Here is a 17,738-nt window from a genome sequence, read left to right on the forward strand (position 1 = left end):
TTAAAAGTCAAATTCCTTCCAAATCTTCATAAATCATTAAAATCTGCATTTATTGTATGAGTCTGGACAGACATGTAAACTGTGACCTGTCTGGTTGGTGGATGCACACAACCATAATGCAGTAATTCCAGTTCTCATATGGTATCAGTAAAGTATAATAGCAAGCTTCTATTAAAGGTAGTAGGATCTGAAGAAAGTGATTATTAAGCTCAGCCTCTTAAATCCTGTGTTGGTCAGTTTTTGAATGCACAGTGTATAGAGTTCACACTCTCCATATAAAAATGTGTTGGCATCTTTTTGTACCCAAACATCTTTCATACGTTTTTCTTTCTCACATAATCTTGATTACAGTTCCAGGTTTTACTGTACAGGCTGACAATAAGGTTTAAGGCTAAACAACAACTCTTTGTCACGTGTCTGACCCTGGACAGATGTAATATCTCTCAGATTTTTAAATAAAATAGTGCAAAGCTAAGTGATTTACAAATGAAATACTGCATAATTAAACATAAGTTGTGCAATATTGACAAAGTTAAGGTTGTAGGATGGACCAATCCTGAAGAAGCCAGTTTCATTAAAACCTCAGACACTACACCACTAAGCAAGCACAGTGTCCAATTTTTATACCTATGATTTACAGGGGCCTGTATTTCTGACGTAGTTGTTTACCACCAACTAATGTTAGTCCAAATAGGTACTGCAGTAAAGGTGTTTTTCATTCATAAACTAACACCCACACAACAAGTTTGTTTTAAAGGTTTTACTTAGCATAAGCCAGAGGCCCAATATTTATCATTTTATGAACCACAGATAAAACATTTCACACTTAACATCAACAGCTCCTATGAGGCTATGACAGCATGACCATTAAGACATGTGGGACATAGTCCACTGCTGATAATACTGCAAAAACTCTTGGTTTAGATGACAAAGCAGTGCAGTGGTAGATTCCCACATAATATGAATAGATAAGCTGAGGAACATGGTTCAGCTTTTCAGAAAGACAAGAAAAAACTGAGGAGACACTGTGTCCAAAATCACTCCCTTGTTCACTGATTCACTGCTTCATATAAAAGAGACTGTGTTTACTCTATAATGAACAATAAATTGAAGTTTTAAAACATTCAAGTCATCATCATGTTGCATCGTTACTGACAGCTGAAATAAGAGGTCACGTGTGTTGACCTCTAATTTGAACCACAACTCCTCTATTTTAGCTACTCATTTACGCTTTGTCCAAACATTCTAAGTTTAATTGATTTAGGTAAAAACAGTTTCAGATAAAAAGCTACATTAAAGGCTTAAAAGCAGAGGAACATTTCCATATGTTTGTGCTGTTGCATGGTTGATAGATAGATGAAAAGCAGTGCAAATATGGTGAGGATAAGGCACAAAATAGACTTGAGCTAACTTATTTCTATGTTAGGCCATCTCTGTGAAGTGAAATGAAGTGCAATATTGATGAAGCACAATAAACACTGCTGGGTGGTGTAAAGCCTCTGTGGACCAATCCCAGAGAGAAGTCAGTTTCAGTAAAAGCTCAGAGCCCCAGGACATCTCTCTGCACCGCGCAACCTAACAGTGTATTTCCAGCTTCCACACACTCTGCCACACATGGTGCTGGAAAAATAACCCACAAAATAAGTCATTAGGAGAGGAGACAGAATGTAAAGAACAGCTGAAAAAACAGCATTTCAGCACTTTCTGATTATTACCATTCTGAGCACAGAGCCATGACACAGCCTTGTTAGCCAGAAGCTCCCACTCTTCCTTAGCATTCATCTTGAAACCATGAAGCCAGATCAGAGCCAGGATGGTGGCCCACACTTCCTGGTTCACCTAATTCAACAAATCAAAGAAATGCAGATGTTGAGCCCAACAGAATGAGGGCGCACCAGAGACCAAAGCTTACATTGCCTTTGCACTGAGATGTGATTAGCTGCTGAAAAAACATTATTCAACACAAACATAAAAACATTATTTAAAAAACGATTAAAAAAACATATATTTGCTTTATATCTGTATCTGATTTGGTTTGATCCCCTTTCATATACTTTATTACTTCTGTTCACATGTGAAGGCCTTTTTGAACTCTGTTACCATATTAATACTGCTCTCATGTTTGGAAATAACCCACCAAGGCAGGCTTTGTCTTCTCCACCTCCTCGCTGGTCTTTCCCAGCGCAGCAGCCAGAGCTGGATCCAGCACCCAGCGACCAGACGCCTCCTGCAGGGAAACCAACTGCAGCAAAGGGTCTCTGAGTGGCTGCTTAGGCTCAGTGTCGGCATCCCTACTTGAAGATGCTTCTGAGGAGAAATCAAATAAAGTGTGGACAGAAAATAATCTGTGTGTGGCTGTATGGATGTGGGAGGATTTATTGGGACTGTGAAGAAAGTGGCAGCAGTCTGTTTCCACACACACATACACATATACACAATAAAAAAACAACATAACAGACACACAGCAAGATCCAAAGTATACTTTTTTAAACCTCTAGGTTCTTGGACAGATATCATTTAACAGCATCAGTGAGATGGAGAAAAAACAAAGCACTTGTTTGCTTACTGTTGCTCTGAGATGAGGCACTCTGACCCTTTAAGTAGCAGCCAATTCTGCTAAACACTGTTAGGGAAGAGATTTCAAGTAAATATCATCATATATACATCATCTTTGTTATGATGGTTACAAAACACAACTTAATTAAGAAGACACATATACAAATAAAGGATGGTAATGAATGCAGATAATATAAACAATATCATGCTGCCAAAAACTAGATGAAAACATTTCATAGAAATCTATCCATGTGGTTCACATATACCAAGTCCACAGCTATGCTAAGGACTCTGTGAGAATGTAATGCTGTGTAATGAGAATAAAAAATGACACACCTTAGTTCACACACTGAGTTTGGAAATATAGATGAATTTGCTAAACTCTGATACTATTCATCATTAGCGAGAAGCAGCACCACTTTTTACCTGTGTCAATTTGAAAAAGTATTTACTGACAAATATTTACCATACTTTAGAGCTGCTTAAGTAATCATAAGAGATATGTGAAAGAACAAAACTTTTACCTGATTTTACTCTCTTCTTTGCAGATTTTCCTGAAAGTTTTAAGAGGAGAGAGAAAGTTGAACAATGACAACAGAGAATCTTAAAATATTATCATAAAAACGCATATTGTAAAATAGGAAAATCCTTTAAATACAAGTTTCACAGAGGGTTTTCTCATTAGAGCAGAGTGGAATGTCATTTCTTCCTAGCTCTTATATAATATTAATTTGGTTTAAATATTTTGACATTTTTGAAGTACATTAAACTTGCATTAAACTTTGCTTACCACCATCCTTAGATGAAGTACTTGGACCCAAGGAGCCAGTACCACTGAAAACTGTTCATGGAGGAGATTTCAAGCAAATCATCATGTTTGTCTGCAATGTACCTTTCACTTTATTTAACATATATTATAGTCTTACTGGCCCACATGTTTAGACATGAAAATCAATCTCATAAGATAAATTAGCTGTTGTGTTGAGCTATATTGTCTTTATTGTTTTCAGAAATATATAAGAAAATTTTGACTTTTACTACATACCGTTAATGTTGTCATATGGATCATCCAGAGAACAACTTTTGAGGGTAACTTTGGGATTAAAAAAGAAAAACAGGGCATTATATTATGGACATTACACAGACATTAGTAAAGAAAAACTATCAACCAGCAAACCACAGGTTTCACCACCACAGGGGGTTATAAACTGATGTTCCACACAGACAGAGGACATTCAGAATTTCAGGTCAAAGAGCCAAAATCTAAATAAAAGCTGTGGGTGGCACATTCATTCTTTTTTGTTCTGTTTTGTTTTAAACTGAACTTTAACTACATACTATCATTGATAGCACGATGCTGAACATTATAATCGAAACCCAGACCATAACATCCGAGATACGGAGGTGCTTTGGGATTAAAAAAATAAATAAATAAATAGTGGATATTATATTATAGACATTATATAGCAGCTAGTAAACAAAAACGATTAACCAACAAACCACGGGTTCTTCGTTACGGCCACAATTGGGAGTTAGAAACACATACACACAAAAAAAGGAAAAGAAAAAAAAAAACCCTCTGTGTTCCACCACAACTAATACTATTCTCCATAAGATAATACTTAATAGCAACATTTAAAACACTGATATTGAAAAATGAGCACTATTGTACACTGATTTACTACAATAACCCACTGGTAATTGTAGTTATTATTCAAAATAATAATAAATAAATAATAATAATAATAATAAAATAGAAAGTTCCCTTTTTGAGATACATTAAACTTTGAATGAATTTTTCTGCTTACCACGGTTCATAGATAAAGTTCTTGAACCAAAGGAGCTGCCAGTACCACTGAAAACTGTTCATGGAGGAGATTTCAAGCAAATCATCATATAGTCTTACTGGCTAGATAAATCAACTGTTGTGTTGAGCTATATTGTCTTTATTGTTTTCAGAAATATATGAACTATGTTCAAAGAAAATTTTGACTTTTACTACATACCATTAATGTTGTCATATGGACCATCCAGAGAACAACTTTTGAGGGTAACTTTGGGATTAAAAAAGAAAAACAGGGCATTATATTATGGACATTACACAGACGTTAGTAAAGAAAATCTATCAACCAGCAAACCACAGGTTTCACCACAGGGGGTTATAAACTGATGTTCCACACAGACAGAAGACATTCAGAATTTCAGGTCTGGAATTTTACTACATACCATTATCTATCTCACTGCATTCAGAATCCTGATCCAGTCTATAACATCTGAGATACAGGCATGCTTTGGGATAAAAAAAACAATGGACATTATATAGCAGTTAGTAAACAAAAAACAATTAAGCAATTAACCACAGCTTCTTCATCAAGGCCACAACTGGGTTTCAGAAACACAAACACACACACACAAAAAGAAAAAAAAATCCTCAGTGCTCCACCACAATTAATACAATGTTCTATAAGATAGTACTTATTAGCAACACTGATATTGAAAAAAAAAAGTGGTAGTATACCCTGATTTCCTGCACAGGCAGACAATATTCAGAATTTCAGAATCAGCCAAACATAAATGTATAAACAACAAAATTAAAATAAAAGCTGTGTGTGGAACATTCATTCTTTACTTTTAGAATCAGCCGTTGGAACATCTCTTCGCACCAGAGGTCCTCGAATCGGCTCGTTGTTGCCTTTGTTGACAGCAATGAAGGCAGTGAAGGAGCTGCTCACTCCTGATTGGACACTGAGCTCCACCACCTTCTCCTTCACTCCTCCATCTTGCTGTCCTCTGTGCTCTCTCTCCTCCATCTCCAGGGAGCGAATCAGAGTCCGAGCACCCAACCTGTGGACTGTTAGTCTGCAGACAGAGGAGAGGAGTAAACACAGGAGGAGTTTAAATCTCTATTTATATCTCTATGAATGCAAAACAGAGATCTGTCTAGATAATCATATCGTAGGAATGTACAGGTCATGATATGCATACTTAACATTTGAGAATTTCCTCTTTTTTTTTAAACTAAAATTACTTAATTCAAACTTCTCAACTATAAATTATCTACCCAGTGCATGGCACTTCTGCTGTCTGATTAAAAGCTGATTACCCCGTGTCCTCCTCAGGTTTGAGACTGAAGTGGAGCTGGTTCTGAGAGGGATGACCTGCCAGGCTGTACTTCACCGTCACACAGCCCTCTGCTGCATCTGAACTCTGAGAAAGCATCACAGTGTTAGAGGCCATGTTTGTTAATGTGTTGATCGATAAATTGTAATGACAATCATTTACATTGTTGAGAACCAAATTCAGGCTCAGATATTGAATAGGTGTTTCACTATGAGATGGTGCTGCTCCTACCTGTCCAGTGAGCTGGGCATAAATCAGTGACCTCTGACCCTGGAAAAGTGTTGTGATTGGTGGAGAGAGAGCAGTGACAGACACTCCCTTTGGTAAATCCCAGGTAACTGAGATGTCCACCACTGCTGGCTGCAGAGCAAATTGCAGCGACTGCATCACCTGGTGGGAAGAAAATCTATACAATTATACAATACAATATACAAGTTGGGAGAGACACTGAGCTTTTACAAAATTTCTTTACTTGCAGTAGATTTGTAATCAAATACAAATTTGCTGTTGCATTTCTTATTCTAAATTGTTTTTCACATCAACTATAATGTCTTACTTTAGGTTGCATCCTGTCAGTCCCTGTGATGAACTGAGCGTGACCTCCTCCTTCCTTGGCCAACCCATTGATAAGAGCAGAGCTGGATCCTTCTCCAATCCCAAAGGAGAAACACCTACAATACAGTATTTTTATTTTTAACACACACAGAACTACAACACTGGACATACTGAGAGTGTGTTTTTGTTTCACCTGTGAGAACCTGAATTCTTCTTCACCAGATTTATCACGTCTTTGGTGTTGGACACCTCTCCATCAGTAAAGACAAACAGCTAGGGAGGAGAGTTTACACAGTTACACAACATCATATGAAGCATGTGCTGAAAGTCATTCATCTAATTCTATATGAGTGTCAAAACACTGCTGTAGTAATACAACAGTTTTTTTTATGGTTAAGTGTTAAGAACAAGGCATGGTTAAGTATGACCTTCAAACAAACAAATTAACTGTGTGTGTGTGTGTGTACATTACTTGTCTGGGCTGGCTGGGAATGCAGGGCTGGCTGTAAATATGTTTAAGTGGCTTCAGGATCTCTGTTCCTCCCAGATTAGCATCCATCACCTCAACTTTCTTCAGAGCCTCCTCCATGGTCTTCTGGTTGTACTTCACACTCTTACTGTCATCACACAAATGCATGAACACGTGCACCAATGCAAACACTTTGTACAAGCATTAACAAGAAAGACATGAAGGCATTTGTTGGACTGAGAGACATGAGGGAGTGACTTACCGGAACAGGTGTTTATAAGAGTCACCAAAACTGTAGATGTTGAAATAGCAGCCCATTGGTAAGCTCTTCAACAGGAGCAGTAGAGTATCCTGAAGGAAGGAGAGAACAGACAGTGAAGGTTACTGTGTGAGAGGAACACTAGGAAAGATTTTATGTTAGAATTAATACATAATAAATACCCTGGCACTGCTAATGCGAGTCTGGTGACTCTCGCTGTTGTTCATACGCGAACCCATACTCCCAGATCGATCCATCAAGAACACAAACTCTCCACATGAGGAAACTGAAGACATCACAGACTGAGGGAACTCAGGGTACAGGCTCAGCATCACTACTGGATCACCCATCAGAGTGCCTGAAACACAAGAGGAAAGACACAGAAATGACCACAAATCTGGCCTTCACCATTTAATCCAATACATGTTAACATGTAACATGAGGATAATTAACGTGTTTCAAGCTGAGTAACAACTTCACTGATGTGCACTCACCAGGCTTTGCAGAGGCCTGTCCTGCCTCCACCACAGCAGTGGGCTGGTGGGCATCTTTGTAATAAATCAGCAGTTCAACATCCCTGTCAAACTTGTGTCCTGCAGCCAACTTGACCTGCAGTTCACAAAATGCAACCTCATATATTTTGTTCACTACTGAGGATCAACCACACACAGCAGACACATTAGCAGTCTACCTACCGTGGCCTGGGTCTGCTCTGTGTTGAGGTACTGCAGAGGGTCCAGGGAACAGCTGGACTCTACTTTAGAGACTGGACGAGGAGAGGACACTCGGGCAGAAAAGGACAGACTGTAGGGAACCAGAGAGGCTGGAACAGAAGTCACCTGAACACTGGCACCTTCACTACCTGTACACAACATCAGACAAACATTTTACACAAAGGATTTCAGTGTTCTGATCGTATATTTGCACAATGGCTTTTAAGAAATGCATTTCCTACCCTGTGGTTCATAGCGAGGGTTGAGCACAGCAGGCAGACAGAACCTCAGCCCGTCATCAGCCTGCACAGCCAGCTCAATGACGTACTCCAGCCTGATGGAGGCGCTCTCTCCTGGAGGCAGACTGCCCACACTCAGAGAGAATATATCTGGACTCTGCTCACTCTCCTCCAATAGGAAGGCCTGCTGACCGGAGCTCAGCGCGTCATCATACTCCTCCCGAGCCTGGAGCACAGACACAACATTCACTGTGTTGACTGTTTCTTTCAGATCCATTATAGTGAGCGAACCTTTACTGTCCAGCTCACCTGCTGTTTCTCCTTCACCTCAGCTACAATCTGTGTCTGTCCAATCGTAGCACTGAAATGACAGACAGCTGCATCTCCAGGCAGAGGGAAGACAAAGACAGCCTCTAGTGGTTTGTCCTCCTTGTTCTCATAGTTCAGAGTGGAGACCACTGTAGCCACATGGTCCCTCACCTCCAGCTGCACCTCAATGCTCTTCAGAGGAACTGATGGAGAAATGGAGTAGAAACATTACAAATCTACAAAGAGTTGATGATCCTTATAATAATCACTGATGATACTTAATTAGTCAAAAAAGTTATTAACATTTTTTGTCCCTCCTCTTGCTCGTGAAAGTGTATGTACTCAGTTTTGATTAGTAAAGTTCCTCTGCTGCCTCCATGTGGCCCAAACACAGACTTGCATAGACAAATATCTGCACTGTCACTCTTTTCCTGATTAGCAGAGCAAAATCAAATATACAAGACAAAACCAAAACAGCACTTTAAATGTAAGTGACACTGTTAATGTCACAGCGAACTAAACACTTAACAAAAGAAAACCTTGAAGTCCGTCATTAGGTTTGAATGTAGAGGAGAGAAAGTTTGGATCTGATGTTTGTGAACATCTTTACCTGGTTGCTTCTGGACAGTTAGCAGACCACAGCAGCTCATCTTTGTACCTCTGTAACAGACAACAACCAATGAGAGTTACATTTGCCCAACCCATTTTCTCACGTAAACATTATTGTATTGTATTAATGTATTTATCTAGTTTACATATTGTATCCTTGTCTCATATTACATTTAAAATATTGCTTTTTTAAAAGTCACAAAACAGTTTTTTGGTGATGCTGGCAACGACGTCATGAGCTGTTCACTGTAGGTTTCACTGAATTACAGCATTTTAAATTCATTTTGAACCGTTAACGAGCAGTGGTGGAAACAAAAAAAAAACTGTGCTGCGGAATACAAAAAGGACCTTACCTTTATTAAAAAACCAAGTATTTCTTCCTGAGCAATACGATTACGACCTGGTGGGGATGCGTGCACGCGCACACACACCCGTCCACCCTCACTAACATGTACACACCCTTATTCGCACTAATCCTGCGCTATTCCACCTGTTCCGTATCAGATCTCGTCTAAAACCTCTGGAGATTTCTGACGGATGTTCCTCTGGGCGGATGGAATCTCTCCGTCTCTCTCTTTAATTTTGTGATGTATAAATGCCTACCTTTGAAGAGACAGATGTTTCTGTGCGGGACAGTCTGTGGCAGTTTCCCTGCAGATATGATCAAGAACAGTAGGGCAGGTTTATGCAGCTGTGTACACATACACACACGTAAATGACCAGAACTGTAATTCGTTGGTCACGCCTAAGATGTACACTTGATTCATTTAGAAGCATCAGGTGGGTGGTGCTTGTATTGCACTGTTGCAGTTTCCCCAGTTTGAACTGCCTCAGTGCCCAACTGCAGCAAACAACTGTAACTACATAAAATAAACTGCTCACAGACTGCTGCTTTACTAAACAGATTCAGTTTTAAAAAGAGGTCTAATAGTCTGCCCATAAACAATGTTACATTTTCTTAAATGTTTAGCAAATGTCTGTCCTTCTGTCTCACTGTGTTTAACAATCTCACCTATTTGCATTATCAATAAAAGGTGAAAATCAAAATCACAGGGCACCATGTGGAGATTTGTAAAAGTCAAAGTGCTATCCCAGTAGGTTTTCTGAGTGAAAAGAGAAAAATTGAGAAGATTTTGCCACTGTTGTGAGATCAATCAAATTCAGAGAAATCTGTCACATTACTGATGTTATGTCTTATTACAGCTGTTAAAAGAAAAATCTCCAAACACACACAGCAATAAAAATACATGGAATAGAGGTTTTCATTCATAACCACACAAAGAAAGATTTTGTGCAATTTGAGGGCTGAGGGCACTATAGATGCTAACGGCACCAGACAGACAATTAAGTCTGTCATTAATAACTCAGGGATGCAGTTTAGGCCTAATGTCTCTGTGTAAACCACATTATTCACCTGAATTCAGGATAAATCAGTCTAATCTTTGCACAAAAATGTCACAAAACCATTTCCATACCTCATCTTTTTGTTCATTCATAGGTCATTAAAAACGAAAAACATTTAATCAAAACAAAGAGTTAAAATGTCCCATTACTTATTCTTGCACAGTCCTCACATATATCAATCCATTAAACAACAGTTAATTATCAAAATAAAAAAGGATCGATCAATATAACTGAAGGGTTTGTGTGTGAGAGTGTGTGTCAACTGGAGTGTGTATTGAGTAGGCAGAGTCCAGGCTGGAAAAAAAAGTTAATGTGACACAGGGGTAAATATGAGACAGTCTGGTGCTCTTAAAGTGGGGGGAGCAGTTCATTTTTCTTAGTCGAGTGCTCATGAGGAAGAGGATGGAGATTACTTCTTGGTTGGCAGTTGGGAGATTTTAAAGGGGCCAGTTATTCATTGACACTTTGCCTAAATATGCAAGTTTAACTGATTTAGGTAAAAACAGTTTCAAATAAAAAGCAACATTAAATGCTTAAAAGCAGAGGAACATTTCCATGTTTGTGCTGTTGCATGATTGATGGATAGATGAAGTGCAGTGCAAGTTTAATGAGGATAATAAGACACAAAATTTCCATGGTAGAGGAAATAAGACTTCAGGCTTTATTGTGCTTTAATCCTCGATGATTTTCTTGATATGTGTAATAACTGCAGTGCAGTGTTATATATGTTTTTTAATCATCAAATACATTTCATCAATCAATCAATCACCAGACACAAGGTAACTTTTTTGTGGCAGTCATTCTCCATTGAGTGAAGTGCAATAAAGTTTAATGTTGATGAAGCACAATAAACACTGTAGGGAGTAAAGCCTCTGTGGACCAATCCCAAAGAGAAATCAGTTTCATTAAAAGCTCAGAGCCCCAGGACATCTCTCTGCACCGCACAACCTAACAGTGTATTTCCAGCTTCCACACACTCTGCCACACATGGTGCTGGAAAAAAGAAAACACAATAGAAACAAGACTGAGTATATAAGCAAACAGCTGATTCTAATCATTACTCACTGTTAAAAACAGCATAATTATTATTATGATTATTACCATTCTGAGCACGGAACCATGACACAGCCTTCATAGCCAGAAGCTCCCACTCTTCCTTAGCATCCATCTTGAAACCATGAAGCCAGATCAGAGCCAGAATGGTGGCCCACACTTCCTGGTTCACCTAATTCAACAAAACCAAGAAAATCACAATCAGATGTCAGTGTATTTTCAGTCAGGTGATGATTGTATAATATTCCTGTATAATTCTAAAACAGCCCTATTATTAATTTGTGTAATTATTTTTGACAGTAACCCACCGATGCAGGTTTTGGTTTCTCCACCTCCTCGCTGGTCTTTCCCAGTGCAGCAGCCAGAGCTGGATCCAGAACCCAGCAGCCAGACGCCTTCTGGAGGGAGACCAACTGCAGCAAAGGGTCTCTGGATGGCTGCTTGATTATGGTGCCTTCAGTATCTCCAGCATTTGAGTCTGAAGAAAAAATGTACAGAAAGTGCAAAGATAAAATTATCCCTGTAGATCATTCTACTGCTATGAGACTGATTTTTCTGAGGAGAAAATCGATATTAGTGCAAAGATGAAATAATCTTTGTAGACTATTATACTGGTATGTATTTTGATCATTCGTGTTTATATCTGATGGTGAGATAGTGATGTGTAAATACAGTAGTTTCACCACACTTTCACCACACACCAAACAGTGTTTATCCATTTACTGTACTTACAAAAATACACACGTGTGATCCACTTCCCTTTAGCTCTTTACTTACAGTTCACACTGGCTGGAGCATCATGGAGCAATGGAGCATCAGGTGGTCGTTTCATGGCACTTTTTATATTACCTTTAAAAAAATGCATTGTGGTCAAGACAAAAATCTTAACTTAACTACTGTGTTCTGAGCTTATTACACCAACTCACAAGCCATTACAAGCATTTTTACAATGTACATGTTGTTAAATAATATTTAAAAAGTCACAAAACATGTGCACTAGCTCTGGGTAACTGCCACTGTCAGTGACTAACAAAGCATAACAGAGCCAAAACAACTATTACTGTACAGTAATTTACATTAAAGCTGCAAAAAAAAGAAAAAGGAGCAATTCTTGTTGTTATTCAGTTTTCTACTTACATGTCAAATCCAAACTGACCGGAGTACCAAAGCCGTGCACAGCACCCATGTATGAACGGGTGGCAAAAACTTGAAGATAATAATAATCATTAAAAAACACGTGTAAAAATGGCTAATAGCTCAATTTTCCTCACTTGCTGATCTGCACAACTGTATATGTTGCAATGACTAGCAAAGCATAACAGAACCAAAACAACTACTAAAACAACTACTGTATTTAACTGTAAGTAACTGTGTTTAACATTATAGCTGCAGAAAAATGTGTTTTTTGTTCAGCATTTACATCACTTTACTGTAAAATACACAAATCTGTGTTCCACTCCCTTTCAGCTTTTTACTTACATGTCCCACAGGCTGGAGAGGCCTTCCTTAGGGCCATAGCTTTAAAAAAAAAAAAAAAAAAAGTATTGTCAAGACAGAAATCTTAACTAAACTAGTGTCCTCTCACTCACAGTCCTTCAAAGTAATTCTTAAAATGTACAAGTTGCTAAATAATATTTAAAAAGTCACAAAAATTTGTAATAGCTCAACTTTCCTCACTTGCTGCTCTTTGTTAGTGACTAACAAAGTATAACATAACCAAAACAACTCTTACTGTACAGTATTTCACATCAAAGCTGGAATATTTTAATAGAGCAATCTGCCGCAAGAATGTGTTATTTTGTTCAGTGTTTACATCAATTTACTGTATTCATAGAAATACACAGATGTGTATTCCATTCCCATTCAGCTTTTTACTTACGAGCACCAAATGCCGGTAATGATCTTTGCACACGCCTGCCTTGACAGATTCCTATCACTTCAAGATTTAAAAAACAGAAAAAGTGTGAGGTCACAACATTACATGACAATTAGTAAATCTGGTTTCTGAGATTAGAGAGTTGGGTTGTTCAAATATCCAAAATAGATTTTTATAATGTGAAAGCAGGAAACTATTGTGCTTCTGTATCTTTAGCATTATTTTACTACACCAATGAGCCTAAACATTATGGCCACTCGCAGATGAAGCAAGGGTACCTTCAGGGGTTTTGTAGAGTCAGAGGGTCAGTTATTGGAAAAACACTCACTGGGTACTGGAACATCTCTGTGCACCAGAGGTCCTTCAATCGGCTTGTTGTTGCCTTTGTTGACAGCAATGAAAGCAGTGAAGGAGCTGCTCACTCCTGATTGGACACTGAGCTCCACCACCTTCTCCTTCACTCCTCCATCTTGCTGTCCTCTGTGCTCTCTCTCCTCCATCTCCAGGGAGCGAATCAGAGTCCGAGCACCCAACCTGTGGACTGTTAGTCTGCAGACAGAGGAGAGGAGTAAACACAGGAGGAGCGGAGTAAAATATAGACATATGCACTTTGTCTAATGATGTAACAAGTCTAAAATATCAGATAACGTCTCCGTTTACAGACATTAGAGTGATGTCATTTTTGCTACATTTTGACCTTCATACTGTGAGGAGACAAAAACAAAAAGTTAAAGTTACCCTGTGTCCTCCTCAGGTTTGAGACTGAAGTGGAGCTGGTTCTGAGAGGGATGACCTGCCAGGCTGTACTTCACCGTCACACAGCCCTCTGCTGCATCTGAACTCTGAGAGAACATTACAGTTTTACAAAACAAGTGTATGTTCATAATTACAGACAAAAATCACTGTTATTAATATTTTTCAAACCTGACAAACTAACCAGGGGTGTTTCACTATGAGATGGTGCTGCTCCTACCTGTCCAGTGAGCTGGGCATAAATCAGTGACCTTTGACCCTGGAAAAGTGTTGTGATTGGTGGAGAGAGAGCAGTGACAGACACTCCCTTTGGTAAATCCCAGGTAACTGAGATGTCCACCACTGCTGGCTGCAGAGCAAATCTCAGTGACTGCATCACCTGGTGGGAAAAAACAGTTTCTGAAAGTTGGGAGAGGCACTGACCTTTTACTTCCTGGAACTGTGATTTCTATACCAATAAAAATGTGCTGTTACACTGTTTAATTTAACAGTTTTTCTGTCTTTAAAATTCTTACTTTAGGTTGCATCCTGTCAGTCCCTGTGATGAACTGAGCGTGACCTCCTCCTTCCTTGGCCAACCCATTGATAAGAGCAGAGCTGGATCCTTCTCCAATCCCAAAGGAGAAACACCTACAATACAGTATTTTTATTTTTAACACACACAGAACTACAACACTGGACATACTGTGAGTGTGTTTTTGTTTCACCTGTGAGAACCTGAATTCTTCTTCACCAGATTTATCACGTCTTTGGTGTTGCACACCTCTCCATCAGTAAAGACAAACAGCTAGGGAGGAGAGTTTACACAGTTACACAACATCACATGAAGCATGTGCTGAAAGTCATTCATCTAATTCTATATGAGTGTCAAAACACTGCTGTAGTAATACAACTGTTTTTTTATGGTTAAGTGTTAAGAACAAGGCATGGTTAAGTATGACCTTCAAACAAACAAATTAACTGTGTGTGTGTGTGTGTGTGTGTGTGTGTGTGTGTGTGTGTGTGTGTGTGTGTGTGTGTGTTGTGTGCATTACTTGTCTGGGCTGGCTGGGAATGCAGGGCTGGCTGTAAATATGCTTGAGGGGCTCAAGAATCTCTGTTCCTCCCAGATTAGCATCCATCACCTCAACTTTCTTCAGAGCCTCCTCCATGGTCTCCTGGCTGTACTCCACACTCTTACTGTCATCACACAAATGCATGAACATGGGCACTAATACAAACACACATGTAATGTACAAGCATTAACAAGAAAGACCTGAAGGCATTTGTTGGACTGAGTGACATGAGGGAGTGACTCACGGGAAGATGTGTTCATAACTGGACCCAAAACTGTAGATGTTGAAATAGCAGCCCATTGGTAAGCTCTTCAACAGGAGCAGTAGAGTATCCTGAAGGAAGGAGAGAACAGACAGTGAAGGTTACTGTGTGAGAGGAACACTAGGAAAGATTTTATGTTAGAATTAATACATAATAAATACCCTGGCACTGCTAATGCGAGTCTGGTGACTCTCGCTGTTGTTCATACGCGAACCCATACTCCCAGATCGATCCATCAAGAACACAAACTCTCCACATGAGGAAACTGAAGACATCACAGACTGAGGGAACTCAGGGTACAGGCTCAGCATCACTACTGGATCACCCATCAGAGTGCCTGAAACACAAGAGGAAAGACACAGAAATGACCACAAATCTGGCCTTCACCATTTAATCCAATACATGTTAACATGTAACATGAGGATAATTAACGTGTTTCAAGCTGAGTAACAACTTCACTGATGTGCACTCACCAGGCTTTGCAGAGGCCTGTCCTGCCTCCACCACAGCAGTGGGCTGGTGGGCATCTTTGTAATAAATCAGCAGTTCAACATCCCTGTCAAACTTGTGTCCTGCAGCCAACTTGACCTGCAGTTCACAAAATGCAACCTCATATATTTTGTTCACTACTGAGGATCAACCACACACAGCAGACACATTAGCAGTCTACCTACCGTGGCCTGGGTCTGCTCTGTGTTGAGGTACTGCAGAGGGTCCAGGGAACAGCTGGACTCTACTTTAGAGACTGGACGAGGAGAGGACACTCGGGCAGAAAAAGACAGACTGTAGGGAACCAGAGAGGCTGGAACAGAAGTCACCTGAACACTGGCACCTTCACTACCTGTACACAACATCAGACAAACATTTTACACAAAGGATTTCAGTGTTCTGATCGTATATTTGCACAATGGCTTTTAAGAAATGCATTTCCTACCCTGTGGTTCATAGCGAGGGTTGAGCACAGCAGGCAGACAGAACCTCAGCCCGTCATCAGCCTGCACAGCCAGCTCAATGACGTACTCCAGCCTGATGGAGGCGCTCTCTCCTGGAGGCAGACTGCCCACACTCAGAGAGAATATATCTGGACTCTGCTCACTCTCCTCCAATAGGAAGGCCTGCTGACCGGAGCTCAGCGCGTCATCATACTCCTCCCGAGCCTGGAGCACAGACACAACATTCACTGTGTTGACTGTTTCTTTCAGATCCATTATAGTGAGCGAACCTTTACTGTCCAGCTCACCTGCTGTTTCTCCTTCACCTCAGCTATAATCTGTGTCTGTCCAATCGTAGCACTGAAATGACAGACAGCTGCATCTCCAGGCAGAGGGAAGACAAAGACAGCCTCTAGTGGTTTGTCCTCCTTGTTCTCATAGTTCAGAGTGGAGACCACTGTAGCCACATGGTCTCTCACTTCCAGCTGCACCTCAATGCTCTTCAGAGGAACTGATGGAGAAATGGAGTAGAAACATTACAAATCTACAAAGAGTTGATGATCCTTATAATAATCACTGATGATACTTAATTAGTCAAAAAAGTTATTAACATTTTTTGTCCCTCCTCTTGCTCGTGAAAGTGTATGTACTCAGTTTTGATTAGTAAAGTTCCTCTGCTGCCTCCCTGTGGCCCAAACACAGACTTGCATAGACAAATATCTGCACTGTCACTCTTTTCCTGATTAGCAGAGCAAAATCAAATATACAAAACCAAAACAGCACTTTAAATGTAAGTGACACTGTTAATGTCACAGCGAACTAAACACTTAACAAAAGAAAACCTTGAAGTCCGTCATTAGGTTTGAATGTAGAGGAGAGAAAGTTTGGATCTGATGTTTGTGAACATCTTTACCTGGTTGCTTCTGGACAGTTAGCAGACCACAGCAGCTCATCTTTGTACCTCTGTAACAGACAACAACCAATGAGAGTTACATTTGCTAAAAACGCTATATTTGCTTTGATGACTCATTTAAACTGCACCAAGTTTCTCTTCTCACTCTAGCAACAGTACGATTATGACCGGTCGAGGAAGCGCATATATCCAGTAATCTTGCTCTGTTCCCCCTTCCGTTTTTGATTTCGTCTACAGTTTCCGGGGATTTTCCAGGTTTTTTTCCTGACAGAAATGTTCCTCTGACAGGCTAAAAAAAAAAAAAAAAGTCATTTTCTGCCAGAGTGCGTCGTCACTTTGCACAACTTGCAGAAACACACGGTAGAAATGCCTACCTTTGAAGAAACAGATAGTTGTGTTCTGGATAGTTTGGGGTATTTTCCCCCGTAGACGTGTTCAGGAACAGGTCTATGCAGCTGCGAACAAACACTGTTCCACATAGAAATAATAAGCGTTTTTCTGTCACGCCTCAGAGGTACACTTGTCACATGTCACGGAGACGCACCAGGTGGGTGGAGCTTGCATTGTACAGTTTTAGTTTATACTTTGCGATTTCCTCATTGGCCAACTGCAGCAAACAGCTGCAACTACAATAAATAAACTGCTCACACACTCCTGCTTT

General features: G+C 39.8%; 1 protein-coding gene across 3 annotated transcripts; it reads right to left on the bottom strand.

The window, feature by feature from the left end:
- Positions 1 to 745: 745 nt before the first annotated feature.
- LOC108898814 (von Willebrand factor A domain-containing protein 5A) lies at positions 746 to 17,618 on the bottom strand. Of its 3 annotated transcripts, XM_051065448.1 has the most exons (25): positions 17,452 to 17,618; positions 17,223 to 17,366; positions 17,078 to 17,127; positions 16,473 to 16,675; positions 16,167 to 16,389; positions 15,907 to 16,073; positions 15,706 to 15,820; positions 15,394 to 15,569; positions 15,215 to 15,303; positions 14,950 to 15,094; positions 14,623 to 14,702; positions 14,431 to 14,545; positions 14,136 to 14,294; positions 13,901 to 14,004; positions 5,186 to 5,415; positions 4,783 to 4,845; positions 4,563 to 4,610; positions 4,365 to 4,418; positions 3,602 to 3,649; positions 3,347 to 3,397; positions 3,081 to 3,110; positions 2,567 to 2,623; positions 2,138 to 2,307; positions 1,716 to 1,839; positions 746 to 1,620 (listed from the first exon to the last, which is right to left on the bottom strand). In XM_051065448.1, exons 3-25 carry the CDS (start codon positions 17,115 to 17,117, stop codon positions 1,541 to 1,543), a joined length of 2,571 nt encoding a protein of 856 aa, XP_050921405.1. In that variant the 5' UTR covers positions 17,118 to 17,127; positions 17,223 to 17,366; positions 17,452 to 17,618; the 3' UTR covers positions 746 to 1,540. The 3 variants fall into 3 exon arrangements, with proteins under 3 accessions (XP_050921405.1, XP_050921406.1, XP_018554399.1); XM_051065449.1 differs by lacking the exon at positions 17,223 to 17,366 and having other exon boundaries at positions 17,452 to 17,616; XM_018698883.2 differs by lacking the exons at positions 746 to 1,620; positions 1,716 to 1,839; positions 2,138 to 2,307; ... (6 more) ...; positions 4,783 to 4,845; positions 5,186 to 5,415 and adding exons at positions 10,872 to 11,226; positions 11,335 to 11,458; positions 11,595 to 11,764; ... (3 more) ...; positions 13,166 to 13,222; positions 13,491 to 13,711 and having other exon boundaries at positions 17,452 to 17,617.
- Positions 17,619 to 17,738: the final 120 nt, after the last annotated feature.

Source organism: Lates calcarifer, linkage group LG21 (assembly GCF_001640805.2).
Source record: "Lates calcarifer isolate ASB-BC8 linkage group LG21, TLL_Latcal_v3, whole genome shotgun sequence".
NCBI classification, from domain to species: Eukaryota; Metazoa; Chordata; class Actinopteri; family Centropomidae; genus Lates; species Lates calcarifer.

Excerpts from the sequence above, each read along its gene's own strand:
- LOC108898814 (XM_051065448.1), bottom strand. The coding sequence starts at position 17,117 with ATGAGCTGCTGTGGTCTGCTAACTGTCCAGAAGCAACCAG. Across the intron at positions 2,308-2,566 it reads TGCCTCATCTCAGAGCAACA|AAGCATCTTCAAGTAGGGAT; the intron begins GTAAGCAAACAA and ends ATTTCTCCTCAG. Across the intron at positions 1,840-2,137 it reads AGAAGACAAAGCCTGCCTTG|GTGAACCAGGAAGTGTGGGC; the intron begins GTGGGTTATTTC and ends TTGTTGAATTAG.